Raw genomic sequence first — 24,201 nt, forward strand, 5'->3', positions numbered from 1 at the left:
TCTGATGAGTCCACCTTTACTGTTTTCCCCACATCCGGGAGAGTTATGGTGTGGAGAAGCCCCAAAGAAGCGTACCACCCAGACTGTTGCATGCCCAGAGTGAAGCATGGGGGTGGATCAGTGATGGTTTGGGCGAGTCAGGAAACTTTTTCCTCCACCAGTATCACGTAGTGACCTGGCCACTATCATGCAAGAAGAATAGCTTAAAATCCCTCTGACCACTGTGCAGGACTTGTATATGTCATTCCCAAGACGAATTGACGCTGTATTGGCCGCAAAAGGAGGCCTTACACCATACTAATAAATTATTGTGGTCTAAAACCAGGTGTTTCAGTTTCATTGTCCAACCCTTGTATATCTTCTTATATTATGAACCTTAAAGGAAAATTAGTTTCGGCAGGTCAAAGCTTTACAGAAACTCGAGATTATAAATCACCCACAAATTTCTATTGCTGCATCTCAGTGCCGCCCTTAAACACTAATGGCAAAGATTTACCTTTGAACATTTATTTTGCAATTCTATTAGTTTCATATAGAGTCCTGGTCAGTGAATTGGAAGGCCCAGACAAGTCACCACTCAATAAGGTGACCTGCACAGCCCACAGCTTTTCAATACTTTAGTACCACTGTCAGAGCACCATATGCTGTAACTTTTAATGCACAATATATAGACCGGTCAAACAGTGACTGGAATTTTATTTACTGATTACAGGTCCTTTAACACAGTTTTTGATCTACTTTTATTGTAGTTGTGAAAACAAAAACGGACATGTGTAGTTTTGTCTAAAATATATATAAAATCTTATCTCCTCAAGTTCTCATGTTCCCTATACTGTGCCCCATCTCATCTAGTTTGATAGATTTATCGTTATACTCCCGTTAGTGACAAACAATGTTGGACATGTTACTTTAAAAAAGTAATTAGTTATAGTTACTAGTTACTTCTCCCAAAAAGTAACTGAGTTAGTAACCGTGTTACTACACCATAAAAGCAACTACTTTGTTTTAATTTAGTTTTAATTAATTTAGTTTAGTAACAACATTTATGTTAACAATGTTATTCCCGTCACTTGTGACAAATACCTTATTTTGCTCCTTTTTTACCTGCCTAGCATGCCTGCCTATTTGCAGGATTCTTAAAGACATGACCAGGGCATAAATAAGAATGTGCTGAATACAACGACGACAACCAGATTTCTATTTGTGTAGTCTCACCTGTTTGCCTAGCTCCTATAAATGGCAGGAAGTTTTATAATTTCAGCATGCCATCTTTCAAATACTGCCCTCAGCTTGATGCAAAGAGGAACTTGGTGTTCTCCTAAGTCATCCATATATGATGGTGTTTGTCATTTAGCCACAGGCAATTCAACCTCACCGGTTTTAGCTCTCTGGGCTAGGACAGGCCCACACCCAACACCCAAAATAGTGCTCATGAATTTTTTGCCTTCAGTCCTACCATCTCCTTCACCCCATCAGGCTGCTGCTTCAAATTTCATTTCGACATCTTGACTGCATCCTCTTTTAGTTCCTTCTCTTCCTCCTCTCTCCTCCTTGTCGTCCTCTATCAGACACATCACGACTGAGTGTTTTATTGCATCGTGTCCTTGCAGAGGAGGACCTTAGGGCCCGCTCCAGACACCAAAAAAAAAAACATACATCCCCACCCTCTTGCCTTGCTCTTGGCCTACAAAATAAAGAGCGTAGCTGACTGTGTTTGTACTTCCTTTCTCTTCCTCTCATTCAGCTCTCAGAGTCCTCTTCCTTTTTTCATTTCCAGATTTAGTCTTTTTCTCCTTCAATGCAGGCAGTCAGGATGTTTTTATGGAGACAGTGTTGCAAGCCTGCGTGACAAGTAAAGACAAGCCCCTGCTGCTCCTCCTACCACAATCAGGTCTATTCATCTAGATCTGTGACAGCCACTTGCCTTTTCTAAAATTAAATTATCCTTTGAGTAGTTCCATATTTTTCAGCATTCTTGGTTTTTCTGAGTTCTGTTTTTCCACTGTCCATCCCGATTTCCATTTTTGTAAAGCTTTTGCTAATGCTTATGTTAGCCATTTTAGATTTGTCTTTAGACCTTAAATACAAGAAAACATAAGAACAGCATTAAGAATATTGTTTTCAAGCCTTCCTGCCATGAGCGGTGATTAAACATTTATATTAGGAGCAGAGCCTGCTGACTAATCGACCAGATTGTAGCCTTTAACTTGGCACACACTGTGCAATTTAAAAATTTGTAACACTATACAATGGAAGATTCCAGACTGCACAACTTGTTGCAGCAGTAGAACCTCATTAGAAAGGTCCGATGGATGTAGTGGGAACATTCCCTCAGCCATAAAGTGAGCTGTTACCCTCTTTTTTTTTATTAACTCAGCATTGTTTTTATTGGAGGTCTTAGTTTACGTGTCTGTGCATCCACAGATGAGGTAATAGAATATATATCACCAGAGAAAGCTAACCTCTCCAGAATCTCTGCTCCCTCCAGGAAAAGTTTCTTTATGTAGCTTAGCTTGGTACAGATGCATGAATAGAATCAAATGGGAAAGGTTTACGTTTTACAGAAAGCATTCATGTGTCATGTGTCACATTAAGAGTGGAGCTGGGCTGGCAAAAGGGGTTTTCTATCCATGACAACAAGAGATAGCAAGTGCAGCAAATGGGAGCAGGATGGGTGCATTAGGTATTCAAGTCCTTGGCTTGAGAATGGGAAACATCCACAAGATCAGAGAGAGGTATCTTGTCACTGAGCACAGTTTCAATCAGCCATCTCTTAAATCTGATACGCTGTAATCTGAGCAGCTGCCCACTGGATAAACTTAAATTAGAGGTTTGATCTTCCCACAGAGATGAATGCAAGTTGGATGACACCAAGAGAATATGCTGAAGCCAGAGGAAGGTTTGCAGCAGGACAGCTGCAGTCCTCCCATGGAATGTGGTTTACGTGACTCCATCTCCAGCTTTGTGACTATGGCTCCTGAGTGCAACAGTATTAATAAACCTGGCAATGTTCTCACTGCAAGCGCTCATCATAAGTTTCACATCACTCATTCACTGGAGTGTGCACCTCACCGGGAGGTTTCACCTTTCCATCTGGTTAAGTGTGTCTGTGTTGGTGCGTGTATCAGCCATGATAAGACATTCACCACCTATGTCCTCTAAATAATATTGTGCAGTTATTTATACTTTATTGATCGGTCTGTTACTGAGGCCCCTCATGCTTTCTGCACGGTCAACTGCATCACTCTCACCCACTCAGTGTTCGGTGGTTTAGGCTGATATATGAATGCACAAGAGCAATACAGCAAGCATAACAGGGTAACATCATCAACTGACATCAGACAGCTATACACGGTTATAACAAGCTGCTTGAATTTAACTATTAAAATTGTTTTCTAAAACTAAGTAATGAGTGTTCAACCAATTCCAATATTTTAAATACAATTGTTTGAAAACAATATACAGTACAGACCAAAGGTTTGGACACACTTTCTCATTCAAAGAGTTTTCTTTATTTTTATGACTGAATATTGTAGCTTCACACTGAAGGTATCAAAACTATGAATTAACACATGTGGAATTATATACTGAACAAAAAAGTGTGAAACAACTGAAAATATGTCTTATATTCTAGGTTCTTCAAAGTAGCCACCTTTTGCTTTGATTACTGCTCCGCACACTCTTGGCATTCTGTTGATGAACTTCAAGAGGTAGTCACCTGAAATGGTTTTCCAACAGTCTTGAAGGAGTTCCCAGAGATGCTTAGCACTTGTTGGCCCTTTTGCCTTCACTCTGCGGTCCAGCTCACCCCAAACCATCTCGATTGGGTTCAGGTCCGGTGACTGTGGAGGCCAGGTCATCTGGCACAGCACCCCACCACTCTCCTTGGTCAAGTAGCCCTTACACAGCCTGGAGGTGTGTTTAGGGTCATTGTCCTGTTGAAAAATAAATGATGGTCCAACTAAACGCAAACCGGATGGAATAGCATGCCGCTGCAAGATGCTGTGGTAGCCATGCAGGTTCAGTATGCCTTCAATTTTTAATAAATCCCCAACAGTGTCACCAGCAAAGCACCCCCACACCATCACACCTCCTCCTCTATGCTTCACGGTGGGAACCAGGCATGTAGAGTCCATCTGTTCACCTCTTCTGCGCCGCACAAAGACATGGTGGTTGGAACCAAAGATCTCAAAGTTGGACTCCTCAGACCAAAGCACAGATTTCCACTGGTCTAATGTCCATTCCTTTTGTTCTTTAGCCCAAACAAGTCTCTTATGCTTGTTGCCTGTCCTCAGCAGTGGTTTCCTAGCAGCTATTTTACCATGAAGGCCTGATTCACACAGTCTCCTCTTAACAGTTGTTCTAGAGATGTGTCTGCTGCTAGAACTCATTGACCTGTTCTCTAATCTGAGCTGCTGTTAACCTGCGATTTCTGAGGCTGGTGACTCGGATGAACTTATCATCCGCAGCAGAGGTGACTCTTGGTCTTCCTTTCCTGGGGCGGTCCTCATGTGAGCCAGTTTCTTTGTAGCGCTTGATGGTTTTTGCAAGTGCACTTGGGGACACTTTCAACGTTTTCCCAATTGTTCGGACTGACTGACCTTCATTTCTTAAAGTAATGAAGGCCACTCGTTTTTCTTTACTTAGCTGCTTTTTTCTTGCCATAATACAAATTCTAACAGTCTATTCAGTAGGACTATCAGCTGTGTACTGTATCCACCTCCTGCACAACACAACTGATGGTCCCAACCCCATTTATAAGGCTTGAAATCCCACTTATTAAACCTGACAGGGCACACCTGTGATGTGAAAACCATTTCAGGTGACTACCTCTCGAAGCTCATCAACAGAATGCCAAAAGTGTTCAGAGCAGTAATCAAAGCAAAAGGTGGCTACTTTGAAGAACCTGGAATATAAGACATATTTTCAGTTGTTAACTATGGGGTAAGAATGCTGTCAAAAACAAAGTGTATGTAAAGACGGAAATGTGTGCATATTAGTCAATAGTTGTGCATAACTAAAATCCAAAAGAGGTATTGTAAATTTTCTCTGTAAGAATACAAAATAAAATATTACAGCTTGAAGAAATTACAAACACAAAGTTCAAGTTTACAGTTGTGGTTTATTCTTTATGAATACAATATGCCATAACAGTTTGTGAATACGATTTCTTTTCTATGAGAATACGAATTTACATCAGCGACTTGGTGTCACGTGATCTCAGGCTGGTTAGTGGAGCACAGTTAGTCGATTCGCGTTGCGCATGCGCTGTCACACTCCTCAACGCCAGTAAACGTAGTGCCAGAATGGGAGATAATTCAGTCTAAAAGGAATATTAGGAACAGAGGGGAGATGGGGGGGGGGAGAATCAAGAGTATTATAAATAAAGCATTGTTCTTATTTTTATGAAATACAAAACTAAAACATAGAATATAGTGGGTGGAGTTATACAATGATGTACAATAGGTGGTGGTATGCACCTCTGAATTTGTTGCGAACCGCCAGCAGAAGAAGAGAAGAAGCAGCAGCACTAGCGCCAAAAGAACGGACCAAGAAACTACGGTACAAAGCTAAGTAATGTTAAAAAGTTTATATATGTCTTAATGTCGTTAATATATGCTCTTGGTCCTTATTTACTGGTGGTGAGGAGTGTGACAGCGCATGCGCAATGTGAATCGACTAGGTTTGCTGCTGTGAATTGAACAGTGCTCTGTAATATCTTCCAAACTTGAGATATTGTTTTATAACCTAACTCTGCCTTCAACTTCTCCAAACCTTTATCTCTACCCTGTCTGCATGGTTCCTCAGTCTTAAATGATGCTGATAATCTGAGTCTTTCACAAAACACCTGTATTCATGTCGAGATCAAATTACATATAAGTGGACTCTAGCAAATAAAACAAAAAATATAGTGCACAATAATTTGTGTTCTGACTACTGAAAGCAATTGGTTGCACTGGAGTTAAGTTATGGCTATCAGACTGAAGTGCATGCCACACGTTTCAGATTTTATTTGTAAAAATGTTAATTTCGTGTGTAATTTTTGTCCCGCTTTGCAACTACACTCTGCTGTGTGCTGCTTTGTGTTTAGGTGAGACACTATTGAGTTTATCATGTAAAATCACAATAAAATACATAAAAGTCTGTGTTTATAATGTGACCAAATCCAACAGCAGTTCCAAGGGCATTATTACTTGCAAGATCAGCTTTTCTCTTCCATGTTTAGTGAATCCAAGAATTTTCTTTATCACAACTTATGGTTTGATAGATTTAGAAAAGTTGTTAATTTCCCTTTCATCTCACTATTTTTAATCAAAGACTGGTTTTAAGGTTTGTTTAATTCACAGACGGTCTGAGCAGTCAACCCACCTTGCAGAGCTGCTGCATCTAGCACAAAATTTTTTCACCTTTTTTTGGCCGCTATGTAATATTCATAATGATATCTACTTTTAGTAGGTTGTACAGTATCTCTTTGTGTTTGTGGAGGTTTTGGATGTTACCTTTTGTGTGGTCTAGTACATATTTGCTAAATTAGACCAGACGAAGCTAGGCAGGAATTCAGAGGAGGCAGATTCAGACCTCATGGGTTTGAAATACAAAATCTGAAGTGAATTTTTCAAGAAATCATTGACAATTGTGTTTACTGGCTTTTCCTGTGATTGCTGGGGAAAAGCAATAATCAGGACTGTAATGAGCACGGCTCATAATCCCTGAGCTTGGTGGCAGAAACCAGCCTGTTTAATTAAGACTCTGATTTCCCATGAGGCACCAGGCCTTTTCTTTTCTTCTCACCCTCTTTCCAGCTTAATAGTCTTAATTTTGTTTCGGAATCTTTTCTTTCCATCGTAATCCGAACCTTGTTTAAAAAAAACATGTCCTGCTGTCTGATTGCTTAGATGTTGTAGCTGCTCGTGCGCTCCTTAATATTCAGCAAACTGCAGACGAGGTTTTTCTAAGTAAAACATTTCAGAAACGGGTTTTTTCAATCCTGCAAACACAAGACTGCAGTGAATTGAATGTAATGTGTGGTCATAGAAATGAATGTTTCAGTTACTCTGCATGTACTTTAGTGGTGCATAAATGCAGAGGTGGAACAGAAACTCTTAAAACACTCAACATAAAGGAGAACAACTAAAGAAGGCACTTTTGAGTGAACATTAGCTGTGCCTTTGGTTTAAAAGTGAAAGTTACTTCTTCTGAAGGACTGAAGTGGTGGAGAGAAGTGTTGCTAATAATTGCTGGACTTTTAGCTCCTTATCTTGCTCATTTCTTGAGGAACTTCATCTTCAGTTTTTGGTCAAATCAATTAAAAGGGGACTGATTTTGGTGAACATGATTAGAGGGTAGCGACTTTTCTAGTCACGGATTCCTGAAAGCATTTGCAATGTCACATAGACAACTTTAGTATGACCAACATTTCAATTTGTCAAGCCCTGTAAATCTCTGCAGGTTGCCGCATTAGAGTGCTCTCTGCAAAGGCCAAAGGAAGCCTCTTGATCCAACAGTCAAAAAAGAGCCAAAGAAGAAAAAAACAGATTAATGAGCATTTGTAGCCTGAGTTAAGTCAGTACAGCGTAAAGTCCTTCAGGAAACATCCAACAGCATTCAAAGACACTTCTAAATTATGCTTATAAAGATGTCTTAATCTTGTTCGGGTGATTAATTGTTCTGTGCAAAGGCTTCACTCACAGCCAGTGCAAATAGTAATCTTGCTTCAAATGTGTAAAGTTGAGTGACATTGTACTGTAATATGTTGTTTTTTTAGAACTTTTTACTACGTACTAAAAAATATGTACTATATATTAAAAAAACGTTACTGCTTTAATCAAAATCTAAAGAAGTCCTTATATAAAACTCAAACCATCAAAAGGAAGGACTGCCCTTAACTATTTCACATTTAAACAACAGTGGCTAATTAATATTTACATTCAATCAGAGATGCAACGATCAGCTTGATTATCCCCGACTGGTGACTGGCCACTTGAAAACTTAAAAATTACCTGTTTTTCTGATCATTCCTAAGCACTACTAGGGTACATCAACAACAACACTCTTTATGTGACTGAGGGCTGTTTTTAGTGTTAGTCTGGTGTTTGAAATCAGATAAAGCACAGAGATTTAACAATCAAAGGGTAACATTTTCCACATGCTGAGAGCTGTTTGCTGTTCATTTCAGCCTTGAGACAGCGAGAGAGAGAGCCAGACTTTCAGCAGATAACAGGAAGGCTGAATGGAGTGTGGCTGTGTTTTATGGTTTTGCGCTTCTACACACTTTCTGTAATGGAACGTGCTGAATTCAGAAATCTCGGGAGTCATTTGGAAATGCAACAGTTATTCTCTCTGGAATACACTCAGAGGCTGTTTTAATAATTCTTGGTATGCTTATAGAAAATGCTATAGAAAATTTTTAATAAGTAACACAGTTTGTATTTATTTAAAATAGTGCAACCTTGTTTTACAGCGACTGTGTTATGATTTGTGGGTGTTTTTGTTGATCTTATTCACAGTTCAAGTTTTGAATCATGTTTCTGTTTATTTTTCTGGTCATGTTTTAGTCTTGTTCATGTTTTATCAAGTTTGGTTTTTGGTTCCGGTCATGCTTTAGTTTTTGTTTGTTTGTATTCAAGAGTCTCTGTTTTTGTTCCAGCCACATTTTGTTCTGTCTGTTAATTAACGTTATCCGGTTCACCTGCACCTAGTAAATCTGTCTTCTTGTTTCACCTGGTCACACTCCATATATACACAGCTGTCCTGTTTATTCCTTGCGGAAACATTCTCAGATCATGCTCATTTCTTGTTTTGTGGATCATGCCAAGCCTGTCCTGCCTGTCCGTTTATTGTTTGTTCCTGCCTCTTCTGAGAGTGAGTTTCTGGTTTTTTTATGAAATCGTTTTGCACTTGCCGTCATGCTGCCTGCTAGTCTGCATTCCGGGGTCCTCTATCTCGCAAGCCCTGACAGAATTATTCTGCCACGCATGGTGTGACATCATCCTGATTTAAATATACCATGACAGTTCACTACAGGAAGGCAGACATTATTATCTATGCATGTCTCACGTATTTTTTATAGTACTTAGAAATCCATTGAATTGATCCAGTCAAGTCAGAGCTTTACAAAGAGCAGAGATCGGCCACAAGATTCTGATTGGTACAGCTCTACTCAGTTCTGTTCAATTCATTTATATAACAATAAATGTCGTCTCAGGGCACTCTACAAAAGAAAAAGTCACAAAGTGACAGTGGACTGTCGATTGCATTGAGATGTTGACTTTGAAATGGTGGAAAGGAAAACTCCCCTTTAGCTCAGTGTGAGCAACCATCTGCCACTGTTTGAGAAGACAGAGCATACATAAACAAACAGACGGAAAACGCCACAGAAACACACATCCAGGATGAAATGTAGAAAGTTGATTGCAGCAGTAGCTCCTTTAGTGGCTTCATCTAGGAGAGAACCATGGTTAAAAACAAAAAGTAAAATGTATGTTTAAAGGCAAGAGTACCTTAAATTTATTACATTACCACTTAGAGAAATGTAATAAGGAACTTTTTGGTAAAACGGGAAAATGTTTCATTAGCCTGTCCTGTGCACGGACTTAACTGGAGTTTGAAGTTTAATGAAGCTCCGTGGTTTCAGGATCAAAATTAGTATGCTACATTTGCAAAAATAGTCTTGAAACTATGACTAAAACAATCAAAAAACTTTTAGAAGAAAAATATGTTATGGACTTTAATTGCTAATAGCAGTAACTTGTATTAGTCAGTGAGCACACTAATTTGCATATCCTGCTGGTTGGCCAGCTTTCAACTGAATATCTTAAATTAGGTGATTTAGTCTGATTTAGCATGATTGCTATAGCTTTCCACCAGATGTAATTTTTCTGGATATTTGTAAGTTTTTTCATCTGATTTCAGCTATCCACACAGTGGTCTAGAAAACTGTTGCATAGATGTACTGGCTGAGTTGCACACAGCTGTTTACTTACAGGCCAAAGGCAGTCTCTTATGTCATTAAACAAATAGCTTTTTTGCTGTTTTTCTTTTTTTTCATAGAGTGGATAGTCATAGATTAATAGCGAGGCTGCATCTGGGGTTTGCTTTTAGCTTTCACTGATCTCAGGCACCCCCCCCCCCCCCCCACAACATGCAGGCGGTGCATGTGCGTGTGCTAGATCGCATTTGTCAATTAGACTCCCATGCTTCTTGTTCTCGATTTTGATGAAAACCGAAGCACTGTTCAAGGCTACAGAGTGACTGCAGTCTTGTTGCCTGGCTAGAAAAGGAAAGCCCCACTGGTGAGATGTGACGAGAGGGAAAGAAAGATGAATTGCTCTGCTGTGCTTGGCGTGTTAAAAGGCTTTTGGATTGTACAGTTCCCCCGTATGGCTAATCAAATCCTGAGCTACAAACATTTTAGCCAGAGAATAGGATTTACTGTATCTCTACACATAACTAAAAGAATGCATGCTGGATGCTGTCTAGAGATCTTTTTTTATATTATTTTAAGTGTGATGGGTGAAGCATTGTTTTGTCTGGCTTTAGGAGACACATTTTCAACTTCTGTACATTTTTTCCACTATTATAAAGATTCAAAGTGTGCATCAGTGCTGGTGCTGGTACAAAATGGGCAAAATGTCACTGTGCTGAAAGTATATTACTGCAAAGCCATGGTAAGAGCTGCTTTTTGACTTAATACATGATACATGAGCAGCTATCTATAATAAATGCAGTCAGGCCATTCATTAGCTGGAACCCTGCTTCCCAAATGCATTCCCCAAATAACGTGCAGAAAAAAACTGTCTTTTTGCTTGTATTAGGAGGGAAAACATCTTCCTATGAGATGGCAGACGCATAATAAAGCATGTCAGCCCTTTTCAGGGCTTGCTGTGCCACTGTCGACTGTCGTTTGCTTATCTGACGCTCGCAGGGCATGCTTTCTGAAGCCTGAGAGAGCGGATGCAGTGAGTGTCATGAGTCATTGGGGGTTTGTTTCCATTTTCCACCAACAGACAGCATGTGATGTAACATTTGCATTAGTCCGGCTGAAATCAACAAACTATTCCTGGAGGAGTCCCCCTCCTGTGATCAGGCGAGTTGCTGAGGCATCAGGGCACCTACTGACCACTTAGCTGCCTGGACTCGTCGATAACTCTTTATAAAGATCAATTAGGACGATCAGTGGAGAGAGTGCCGCTGGGGCTGAGGTGCCATATTGAGCTGTTTCTATGTGATGATGTTACACGCACTGCTTTTCCAAAGAAAGAGCCTTACCCCCTCAAGACATTTGACTTCATTAAAGGGGCATTTTCCTCAAACTGGAGCCATAAACCCTGCAATGAACTACTTCTCACTTTGTCTGTGTCTCAAAAAGTAGGAAAAGTCTGTATAGCGTCCAGCTATCAATCTGTCTAAAAAGGCTGTGAAAGAAGAATGGAGTCAAGACAAAGTAGCACAACACTGTAATGTTCATTCACCCCGTTTACAATGACACCCCTTCATAAACTCAGGTGCAATCAATTGCCTTCATATGTCACCTACTTATTAACAGAGTCCTCCTCTGTGTGCACAATTATTAGACAAGTGAGCATTTTGACCATATCGTACTTTTTTGGTCTATTTTCCCCCTTTAACCTGCATGCTTAGTGGTTTAGGCAAATAAAGTGATTGAAGGAGAGTCATTCATTTATGCTATGGCGATGCTTTTCTTTAGCAGAGACAGGGAAGCTGGTCACAGCTGACAGGACAATGGAAGGATGTTAAAAAGTGCTAAAGGCTGGACATTGGGGCAGAAATTCACCTTCCAGCTGGTCAACAACCCTAAACATAGAGCCAGAGCTAAAATGAATTGGTTTAGATTAAAACATACTTGCATTAAAATGGTCAAATGAAATTCAAGACCTAAATCCTACTGAGAATCACTTTCAATTGCATTCCACTCTTTTTAGATTTTATATTTACTGTTGTAAACCATGTGTTAGGTTGTTTTCCACTTCACAAATATATGCTACTTTGTGTTGGTCTATTACATAAAGTCCCAATGAAATACTTTTTGTGATGTGACAGAAATGGTAATATCTTGGCAAGCCCCTGTGGCATTTACTCAACAGTTTACAGCCTGACTGACCACAAGCTGCTGTTTTCAGTTTATTTTGTTTTTCCATCCACCCTGCCATGGAAGGTTTTTTACTCTGTCCCACTTGTGGTGGATACAGCGATAAATGTGGTTGTCATGACACCAGCGCTGGCCAATGAGCTCACAGGAACCAGCACTGTGTGTCATGTCTGACAGTGACAGCTGAGTGACAGGCCACTGCACCATGAGCTGACCGTTGACTGCCTAACCTTTCTTCCATGCTGATTATTAATCCAATTTACGGTGCACTTCCCATGTCCCTCCATCACAAATTAACCTTTCTCTTTTTCTCTCTCCCTCCTCCCCTTCTCTGTTGTTATCTGTCCCTTGACTTTCGCCACCCTGTCCTTTGTCTTTTCCCCTCCTGCAGCAAATTTGTTCACGTGAAAATTATTGACGATGAGGAGTATGAGAAAAACAAGAACTTCTTCCTGGAGCTGGCTGAGCCTCGCATGGTAGACATGAGTCTGCAGAAAGGTGCAGTACTGAACTTCTTTCTCTGTTTTTCTGTGTCTCACTCTCCCACTTTTACTATCACAAGCCCCACTGCCATGGTCTCCCTTTGTCTCATTTCTGTCCCTCTTTACCCAAACCTTCATTGTCTCTGTTTCTCAAGCACCTTCCTATGTTTCTAATGCAATGGAACCGAGAGGTTTCTTTAACAGTTCTGTTCTTTCACATCAAATCCGTTTCTTCAGTGTGACAGTCTCCCCAGACGCGATGAGCATCTACATAAAAATGTGAACAGATAGTCTAGATGTCATTTTATGTACTCGAAGGAGCAAGAAGCCACTATTATATAGAAGCATATGTTACTTAAATGCAGTAATTTCAGAACCCCGCTTTAATGAAAAATGCTATAAATAGTTTCTACTGAAAAATAATTATTGATTTTGATTTTGCAGTGATAGAAATTATTTACCAGACTATTTAAAACTAATAGTTTTATCAGACTATAATGTATCATTTTAATGTGTTAATTTTGAATACAGTCCTACCGTCACGGTAAAGAGAAACATACAGAAAAGCATTTGCCACTGTACAGATTTTGTCTATTTTTGCTTTTTTGTAAATGTTTCAGATCATCAAACAAAATTCAATATCAGACAAAGATGACCTAAGCAAATGACAAAATGCAGTTTTCAAATGATGATCTAATTTATTAAGGAAAGAAAACTATCCAAAATAACTTGGCTCTATATGACAATGCTAATCTTACTCCTTGTTAAATAAAAAAAATTAACATGGATTTACCACATTTTTTGGAAAGCTGAGCACGGTTTCATTTTCCAGACACAGACCTGACTGACAGAGCTGCAATATATCTCTTAAATAGAAACAAACTGTCTACATGAAGTAGGTCAAAAGATCTTGAGAAGCAACCTATCATGCAAAACAGATGAGGAGCAAAATCTTTCAGTCTGGAAACGGTTACAAAACCCTTTCTAAGGCTCTGGGACTGCAGCAAATGGAAAAGACATGGAAAAATGGAAAGCCATCCAAGGAGAGGCCTACCTACCAAGAGAACATCAACAACTCATCCAGGAAGTGTCAGATTAACCTAGAAAAACATCTACAGTTCTACAGGCCTCACTTTCCTCAGGGAAGATCAGAGTTCATGATTCAACAAGAAGAAAGAGACTGGAAAAATGTCATCCATGGGAGAGTTCCCATGGATCAGGTGTTTGAAAAAGAACACAAAGACCTGTTATACTTCTGTCAAATGACACTTTGATGATCCCCAGGACTCTGGTGAAAATATTCAGTTGACTGATGAGACAAAAGTGGAATTTATTGGAGGGTGGCATTACACTGGGTGTCAAACAACCTGAGAAAAATAACATCACCTCAACTGTCAAACATGGTAATGGTAGTGTGATGGTCTGAGTCTGCTTCAGGATGTAGTAGACTTACTGTAACTGATGGAACCATGAATTCTGCTCTCTACCTAAAAATCCATTATGTGGGATCACCTTAAACTTTCTAGTCATGCTTGAAAACAATTCTGCACAGAGTGAGCCAAAAATCCATCTGCAGTGATGAAGCCTTATTCACATTTACCACAAACACATGATGGCAGCTGGGTTTCACATAGGGCCATGTTGGCTTGAATAGGTTTTTCCATTAATAAATTCATTTGGAAAACTGCATTTTGCATCTGCTTAGGTTTGTTGGGTACGTACATTAACTTCTCCTTTTAGGCTTCACCTTTTTTAACAAGTAATGATGTGGTAGAATCAGCAGAGAGTGGTTTTGTACAGTTAATGTTTGATGTTACTATTTTTAGAACCCGTGAAAGACTGGATCATCATTGCATTAAAATCCTGGACCTGGGGGGTGTACTTCCTTTTTAATCTGACAGTCTTTTGTGTTTCAATCATAGCTCACTGCCAGATACATCTGGTAGAAGAGACCAATGGCTGTTTCCTTAAGATTTGAGAGGTGTTTGCCAAGTCAGTGTTACCTAACCACCCTCATGGCCAGGGACAGGCTCACAAGTTAGCACTGAAATTTGATGTTTCTGTTCATAATTTCTCTTCTTATACCTGTTCTACACTCTGATTAACATTTGAATGAACTCAAACTCTATGATTCTCACCTACACCTCAATCTAAGAAAATCGCGGCTTCTCATATCCCATTCTGTCTAAATGAAACCTCATTCTTTCTATTAATAATATTGTGGGGACTATTATTGTTGACCAAATGACATGCAGAGGTTTAAAAAAAATACTGCTTTACAACAATATGGGTTTTTTTTCTTCACACCTACATTTTCATTCTAGAGACATAAGCTTTTAACAGGCAATAGAGATTTAAGGTTTTCTTTGAAGTCTGACATGCTGAACTTGCTTTTGTGCGATTCCAGTTTCCACCAATTAAATGCAACAAACACCATAAATGAAGACAAAAGGGACTTTCTGTTTCTCGATAAAGGTAGTAGTTAGGGAACATGCTGTTTATCAATGCATTTATACAGTGGAAGAGATGCATCAGTCAGAGTTTTATGATCAAATTCTGGTTTTATAGTATGATAGTATGATACTGGTTTTAGCAAATGTATTTAAAAAATATATAATTGTCAGCATTCACAATGGTTTTCCCACCATTCCTACAGTCATTATGTCTGTATATTAGGAATAGAAGCGATGTCACACTGTGTGTTTGAGACAGAGAGCAGTTGACATACAATGGGTTTTACTAGAAAGACTAAATGCTTACAGAGTTTAAATTTAAAGCTGTCTTTAGCATTTGATGTTAGCAAATATCATTAAATTAACATGAGTAACTGTCAACAGCAGGCTGCATTTATTTCTCAGAGAACCTAGATTCTTACTAAGATTTTTGAGACTCTTATTTTTTTCTCAATAAAACAAAGCATCTTATCTGTGATACATTTAGCACTTCTTCTTTTCTGCTGAGGTCTTACTCCATGTTAGAAAGTATGTTTTTACAGTTTTTATTTAGGTAAACCTCTGTAAGTACAGAAATGATTAAAGAAAAATAACGTACAAAATGCATCATGCACAAAAGCAGAATCAATATGTACATATAAAGATCATGAAAGGAGCATTAAAGATGTTCACTGTTTGCATTGATTTTCTATGTAACTGACTTATGCACTAATGTGCAGTAGTAGTGAAACAGCACTGAAATGATATGCTGCCTACTGTCACGTCTGAGATGCAATTTCTTGATAATGTTGGTTATTCTTAAAGTTCAGACCTGTGTAGAGGTGCAATAAGTCTTCAAAACCCTGATGTCTTGTAAAAGGATGCTGTTTGTCAGTCTTTTTGTCCTACAGTTCATAATCAGTGTCTGGCTGGCAAACAGAAGTGTGTCAGAGTCTACATGTCCAACCCATGTCTGGAAATGTAGACTAAATAAAAAACATGTATTTTTAACGTTCGTTGATACTTAAGCTGGCATGATTTAGCTTTAAAACCCATTTAGGGCTTTTTTCAAATGTGTCATGATTTGCTTTCGCCATTAATTTTAATTTAAGCTTTAATAATTGTAATCAAGCAAGTATGAAACAGTCAGTTCCTATTTATGGCACTGGGAATATCTGTTTTTTTTCTTTTCGGCTCTGTGAATTGTACAGTTGCCTGCAGCGTTCTTGAGCTGGATTGTTGGAGACAGTAAAGGTGTAAAGGAGGAGTAAGCTAAGCGATCTGTTCAGACAGAGTGTGAGATGAAGATAGGTAACGACAGCTGAAGCTGTGCAGGATACATGCCAGTGGTCAGCTTCAGTCTCAAGGGTCAGGAGCTTCGAGGGGAAAGAAACTGAACCTTTGTATGCTGTTTTTTTCTGCCTCTTTATTTTCAAAATGCTCTGCAAGACTTGTATGTAGCTAATCAATGGTAGGTGGGTGAATGTTTTCTGCATCCGGCTCACAATGTATTCAAAGAAACGGCAGTTTCTTTTTACAGTTCCTATTCTTGTCCAAACACACCAAAATTTTACACATGCTTTCATTTCTTATGTTTTTGTTCATTTCTATCTTTTTTGTTGAGAAAAATAATAGATGGGGCTAAATTCTTTACGAATTTTTCAAAGTTTTGTAACACCTACATTGTTTTCTGTTAGTAATTAGCACTAATACTATTCATGCAGATTAGAATATCCTTAGGGGACATCCCTATTATTGAGAGCCAGACCTTCCTGTCCCTTCTGTAATTTCCTCCCAGTTTGTTTTAGTAAATGATTAAAATGTTACTCATTTCAAAGGTAGAAACCAAACAACACTGCTGTGCAACTAATGAAAGTGCAGACAATGTTTGCAGAGAATTATATGAGATACGTCCACATTGTAAACGCAGAAGGTAATGAATGTTTAATTTAGATAATTAATGTTCAAACTATATATAATGAGGGGGTAATGAAAAATGTATTCTTGTGCAGCATCATATTTTATGAATGTGTCTTTGTGGATGAAATCACTTTGATCCCACATTAAAGGAAACAGAATATGGTTTATTAGGGTTGCGTGTACATTGTTCTGTTGCTGTTACCGCTTTATTGCATTAATGAATGATGTGATGGTTTTACAGTTTTTCGATATAATGTAGCAATTATATTGCTGTTCAAAACCAGTGATCTGCAGCTGATTGGGTTTGTTTTTCTCCTTATTGAAGTCAAAGTAGAGAGGCAGAATTGATGAATATTCTATTAGAGTCTTGGTTTCCTTCATAGTAAATAGCCTTGCTCCAGTTTCACACACCAGAAGGCTACTCAGTCATTACAGCCACATTAACAATTGTTTACATACGAATTATTTCTTTGGAGACATGATGAAACTGTAAAGGGAAAAAAGTAACTATTAGATCTTATTTTAGTACTTTAATCTGTCTGGGATTTATTGCTGTCTGTTACATCACTCCTTGCAACTTTTCATGATTTGTTCATGGGCTGGGATTTTGAGAGCAGATTCTGGCACATGTGAGTGAGTCTTAGGCTGGCAGGTCTGAATTTGGACAATGAGTGAGCAATGAAAGCAATCAAGGCAGCAGTCACCCTGACCTGTCAGTCTAGAGATGTTTACTGCCAACTCTAGCAATGCCCTTCTCTAACTTATATTGAAGTGGTCAATACCATTAGCACCTCCAGTGAGGTGGTTATTGCAGCCACTACACCTCTGCTTCTACTGTAACGCAATAGAGCAGAGACAAAATGATGGTTCTTTATACCGGTTAAAAAATCGACAGTACAAGATTTAGTAACAAGATGTGTAAAGGTTTATACAATTAATTGCAAATTTTAAGTAAAGATCCACCAATCCAAATTGTATGGCTGATTTCTGATTTACAATTTTTGTAAAGCCTTAATTTTCCAAAACCAATTTTAGCCGATTCCAATTTCTCTTTAAGAACTACAATATAGGAAGATATAAAAACAACATAAAAAATATTTTTCTCTAGCTTCCTAAGCAATTATATACTAGGGAAAAGGTGAGCTCAAAATGCTTGTGTGAAAGGAAGGAGTCACTGTAAAACAGTGTTTTAACAACCAGTTTAAAACATCTGCAGAATGAGTTGAAATGCTAAACTGCTAAACTTTATCCTGGCATTTCTACTTTTAGGTGTATCTAAATTAACTTCTCTCTTCAAACAAAAGGTTATGGTATAATTTAAGGTTTTGTAAATTTTTATTAATGATTTACTTTTGGATAAAATGAAGCCTTCTTCCAGCCCTCAGATGTTCTCCCCACCAAGCTTTTTATCAGGGTCTTTGACAAAATTGGTCCTTGGGTTGTAAACGTGTTTAATGTTTCCTTCCTGACTGGAGTCGTCCCCAGCTTTTTTAAACATGCTATTGTGGAACCAAAGCTTAAAAAAACCTAATTTGGATCCAACACTACATAAAAATTATAGGCCAATTTCTAAATTTCCTTTCATGTCAAAGCTTATTGAGAAGGCAGTTGGTGTCCAACTTACAACCCACTTGGAAACAAATAACATCTATGACCGTTTCCAATCTGGTTTTCATAAAATGCATTCGAAGGAAACAGCACTACTTAAAGTTACCAGTGACATTATGATGTCAGCAGACTCCGGTAAATACACAGTTTTGGTCTTATTAGACCTCTCCTCAGCTTTTGACACAGTTAATCATGATATCCTGATAAACAGACTGAGGGATGTGGCTGGGATGTCTGGGTCTGTTCTAAAGTGGTTCTCATCCTACATATCTGGTAGGACTTTTAGTGTGTTTGCAAACCATGTCAGAATCTACTGAACTGCTATGTGGAGTTCCCCAGGGCTCCGTGCTGGCACCTATTCTGTTTTTACTTTACATTCTTCCCTTAGGTCAAATAATTCAAAAGTTTAATGATATTTCTTATCATCTTTTTGCTGATGACATTCAGCTGTACTGCTCCTTTAAGCCTACTGAGGCTCACAAACTGTCTTCTTTGATCGGCTGCTCAACAAATATTAGGCAGTGGTTAAACAATAACTACTTACAGCTAAACTCAGAAAAAACAGACCCTGATTATTGCACCGGACAGTGCTATGTCGGAAATTAAACAACAATTAGGTGATCTAACACTCTCACAAAAAGATAGCCTTAGGAATTTAGGTGTCATTTTTGATCAAGCCCTCTCCTTGGAGCATCATTTAAAACAAATTGTATAGACCTGCTTTTTCCAATCGAGAAACATCTCCAAATTTAGATCTATAGTTTCCCCGATTGAACTAGAGATGATAATACATGCTTTTGTCTCTACACAACTGGATTATTGTAATGGTCTGTTTACTTGTTTTAATCAGAAGGGGCTTGCCCGTCTTCAGGTCGTCCAAAACTCTGCTGCGAGATTACTAACTTGCTTAAACAGAAGAACCCATATAACCCCTGTTTTAAAGTCGCTGCACTGGCTGCCTATTAGATTGAGATTTCATTTTAAAATTCTAGTTTTAACTTTCAGAGCTTTACACGATGAGGCTCCATTATACATTTCTGATTTGATACAAAGATATAACTCCTGTCGCAGTTTAAGGTCATCAAATCAAAATCTTTTAATGATTCCTCACACCCGTTTCAGAACTCGAGGTGACCGCTCTTTCCAGGCTGTTGCACCCAGGCTGTGGAATGCACTGCCTATTTCCTTGCGAAGTTTGGACTCAATGGATGACTTTAAAAACCAGCTAAAGCCATTTTTATATCAAGAATCTTTTAGTTAGACTTGAGCTTATGATATGCATTTATAATTGTACTGTGTTTTTATTCTCTACTGTTTACTGCCTTATTCTGTTGTGTTATTCTGTTGTGAAGCACTTTGTGACATCCTGTCTGTGAAAACGTGCTATGCAAATACATTTTACTTACTTACTTACTTACTTACTTACTTACTTATTTACTTACTATTTAAGTGATTTGTACCTGCATTAAAAGCAGAATGTTGTTATTTTGGTACAAACTTCTATTAAAGTGTATTAAGATTGTTATAGATTATTCTTCTGTTTTTTTAAACAAACATGGGTGGAGTTTGTGATCCTATCTTTGGTCTTTCTTTGGTGATTTATTTCTTTTATTCTCTGCAACTGCACATACCACAAAAGATAAAAGCCAACAATATATAGATATAGTGTTTTTTCTGCAGGCAAGGTGGTTCCTAAAGAGCTACAAGTTAAGAACCTGCCAGAAATGGTAGGTAGACTTCCCTCAAACCTTTTAAAAAACCGCATAGTGGGACAAGAAAAGTCTCGTCTTGTCTCGTCGTCTCCCGCTTTATCTGGAACCGAGTCGTGGGGTCAGCAGACTTAGTAGAGACACCAAGACTTCCCTCTCCCCAGACACCTCCACCAGCTCCTCTGGGGGGTGTCCAAGGTGTTCCGAAGCCAGCCGAGAGACATTGTCCCTCCAGTGTGTTCTGGGCCGTCCTCTGGGCCTCCCCCTGGTGGGACGTGCGTGATACGCCCCCCAGGGGAGCCGTCCAGGAGGCATCCAACACAGATGCCCAAGCCACCTCAACTGACTCTTCTCGATGTGGAGGAGGAGTGGCTCTACTCCGAGCCCCTCCCGGATGGCCGAGCTCCTCACTCTATCTCTAAAGGAGTGCCTGGCCATCATGCGGAGGAAGCTCATTTCACCAGCTTGTATCCTGGATCTCGTTCTGTCAGTCATGACCCAAATTCCATGCACATAGGTGAGAGAACTTCTCCCAAGTTCAAGTTCTTGCCTCTGCCACAGCCTGGGCCGCAGCACGCTTGGCCTCACGTTACCCATCGACCACCTCAGGAGTCCGACAAGCCAACCACAGCCGATTGGATTCCTTCTTCAGCTTGAAGGCATCCCTCACTGTCAGTGTCCACCAATGGGTTCGGGGATTGCCCCCGCAATAAGCACCGCAGACACAGCTATGGGCAGCAGCATCGACAATAGAGGCAGAGAACATAGTCCACTCGGACTCTATGTCACTGACCTCCCCCAGGTTTCCCACGTGGGCGTTGAAGTCCCCCCACAGAATGATGGAGTCATATCCAGCAATATCTAGCACCCCCATCAGGTATGTCAAGAAGGCAGGGTACCCCACACCACTGCTCGTTCGGGCTTGGCCCGGCTGGAGTAACCCGGCCACCACGTGCTCGTTGATGAGTCCCAACCCCCAGACCTGGCTCCAAGGTGGGATCCCAGCTCCACAGTACTGGGTGACATCGCATGACTTGTTGTATTAGTCCTTATGAAGGTGTCTGAACTGCTCTTTGTCTGACCCTTCACCCAGAGCCTGTTTGCCATGGGAGACCCTAGCAGGGGCATTTAAGCCCCAGTAAACATAGCCTCTAAGATTCATTCCGGCACTTAAACCCCAGCACTTCAACCCCATCCACCACATTAAGGAGGTGGTTTAAGAAGGGGAAAAGTCACAGGCTTAAAAAGATTTCAGCTAAAACAATGTACAGTAGAACAACTGTATGCAAACATCAGTATCTTAAGAAAAAAAGTAAGAAATAGAGTCCAGTCATATTCTGAAAGATGCATTATTATGCAGATGATCATCTGCTGTATGCTGAATCCTTAGTGCTTGAAATGGTCTAAAAATTAGTCGATGAACAACCACTGTACTTTGACAGAAATTTAGAATGCTTTTGCAGGATGTAAGACATGAACTGCCAAATACACCTGTATCAAAGGAAAATATACAGCGAAGAGGGCCTAAGACTTTGGCTAAGACATTTCTAAATCAAGCTGTTTCAGTGCTAAAGAATATCCAGTAATGTTTTGGAGAAGAGAGTCTACACATTTTTCCTTCAGCCTCCGAGTTATGTTATAACCAAGTAGTATTTAGCTGACCAAATCCAAAAATGCATTAGGAAAAGGCTGCTTAGAGCCAACCAAAACATGCTCGTGTACTTACCTTGTGTCTGATTGAGCCTAAAGCCTGACACAGATAGAGGCGCTGGACCTCCTGAATGCAAGGCAGTTTTAACACAAAAACACCAGAACAGTCAGTCTGCACATGGGCCATAAAGTGTTAAGAGTTGATCTCTGAAAGGGAGAGACATAGTTCATGACCATGTGCCAGCAAGTATCCAGCTGAAGTGTTTTTGTCCGAGACACTATTTCCAGCTGTGACTTCTGATATGTCTTTTCTCTAAATACCGTGGGGAGGTATTTTTACTCAAAGTTATCATACCGTGAGAATCTCATACTGGTCCATACCTTGAGGTAATTCACAATTAGAATCAAGCATGTAGCATGGAGCATCAAGCCTCCAAATTATATATTTTCTGCCAAGGCAAAGTTACCCGGACCAATCATTCTTCTAGCAGCACCAAATATCTGACATATACACAATTGATGGAGATGGACCTGTCATTTGTGATGGAGATAACAGGTTGAACTGAGGAGAGAAGAGACTGCTCTAACAGTTAAAATAATAAAAAACCCAGTGGACTAGAGAAGGGGGTGTGGGGAAGTGGAGATTACTGGGTAGACATTCAAATGACACTGCAAAAAGTGTGAAACAAAGCACTCTCTGACATACTCATACTCATTCCTGTTTAGGGCTCTGTCTTGTTGGTTTCAGTCTGTTTTCTCCATCATGTGGATAAAACTGAACTCCAGTGAGGAGGGAGTAAGTTTGTGTATATTAGACGGACGATATACGTTATCACGTGCATGTGTCTGCATGTGTCAGTATGTTTGTGCATGCGTGGCTGTAGGATTAAAATCCCCTCCCCACCCGCTCCCTGCGGTAATCCATCTCCCACTGCCACTTTCCATTCAAATCACGCCTGCTGTTGGGGAATGTGCCACCCGTCACCAGCCTCTCTTAGAAGGAGCTCCCGCGGCATCTAAGGGCACTTCACATGCTATTGTTTGGGCCTGGCCGGCTCCTTTTTCGCAGTCTCCTTTCACACATGCATTCATTACCTCCAAATGAGCAGTGAATCATATTATATAGGAATGCTGCAGACAAAGCACAGAAACAAGCACAGATAGATTTCAGGATTGCTTGCTCTAGAGACTCTACAATAAGGTGAATTGATTTAGAAAATGACCCTATTACATTGTTATTATATTGATTGAAAACACTCGGTGGCAAGGGTATGGGGACCTTTTACATTGTACAAACAATATCAGTTACACTAATCAAGTATGATTTTCATCAGTTATTTCATACTGAATAGGCATTCATCAGCAGTATGACAACATACAGATTTATTCGGTTTTTGCTTTTTCTTCGCACTTAAATGTTTCAGATCATCAAACAAATTTTAATTTCAAATAAATCAACCCAACACCATTGTTAAATTTATTGGAGGTAAAAACGCCATCCAAACCAACCTGACCCTATGTGAAAATAAACTAATGCCCTCTGTTAAATCAATTACTACCTGTGGTCAAATATGTTTTCAGCAGCTAAATATAGTTTCACTAACCACAACCAGACATTGATTACTCCCAGACTTGTAAAATAAAAACAAATATTTTAACAGAATGCCCTGAACAGTAACAGTCATTCTGTCATCAATACCAAAAAAACTGAGGTCAACAGCACTGCAGGTCTAACTTGCTTGAGTTAATGTTGGTCTTCATGATTCCACAATGAGAAAGAGGCTTGGAAAAAATAGCATCCATGTGAGACTTCCAAAGTGAAATCCACTGCTGACATAAAATAACACAAAGGCCCATCCCACATGCTGAAAAACATCTCAGTGATGCCCAGGAAAATATTCTATAAACTGACAAGACACCAGTGGAACATTTTTAAAGGAGTGTGTGCCATTACATCTAGCATAAATTAACTAACATTCGGAAAAAGAACATCATACCAACAGTCGAACATGTTGGTAGCAGTGCGATTGTGCGGCCATCCATCCATCCATCCATCCATCCATCCATCCATCCATCTATTGTCTACACTCACTTCTCAGTGCAGGATCACGGGGGATCTGGTGCCTATCTCCAGCAGTCATTTGGCAAGAGACAGGACAGCCTTTCAAATTAGCAAAAAATCCTTAAGGTGCACATCCAGCCATGAGTTTATGACCTTACACTCAAGGAAACTTGGGTTATACAGCAGGACAGAAGTCCAAAGCACAGAACAAAATGAGGGTTTTGGAGAA

The 24,201-nt window shown here is 39.6% G+C and overlaps 1 protein-coding gene across 5 annotated transcripts in view; it reads left to right on the forward strand.

The window, feature by feature from the left end:
• Positions 1–24,201, forward strand: part of slc8a3 (solute carrier family 8 member 3) — a 177,915-nt gene that overhangs the window by 88,213 nt on the left and 65,501 nt on the right. For 3 of the 5 annotated variants that reach the window (XM_047344982.1, XM_047344979.1, XM_047344981.1), the window contains exon 3: positions 12,501–12,607. In XM_047344982.1, coding sequence (XP_047200938.1) covers positions 12,501–12,607 — 107 coding nt within the window. Of the gene's footprint in view, positions 1–5,529; positions 5,575–12,500; positions 12,608–24,201 lie in introns of those variants that run through there. The other 2 variants (XM_047344983.1, XM_047344984.1) reach the window with 1 other exon arrangement.

Source organism: Girardinichthys multiradiatus, chromosome 19, assembly GCF_021462225.1.
Source record: "Girardinichthys multiradiatus isolate DD_20200921_A chromosome 19, DD_fGirMul_XY1, whole genome shotgun sequence".
Classification (NCBI taxonomy): Eukaryota; Metazoa; Chordata; class Actinopteri; order Cyprinodontiformes; family Goodeidae; genus Girardinichthys; species Girardinichthys multiradiatus.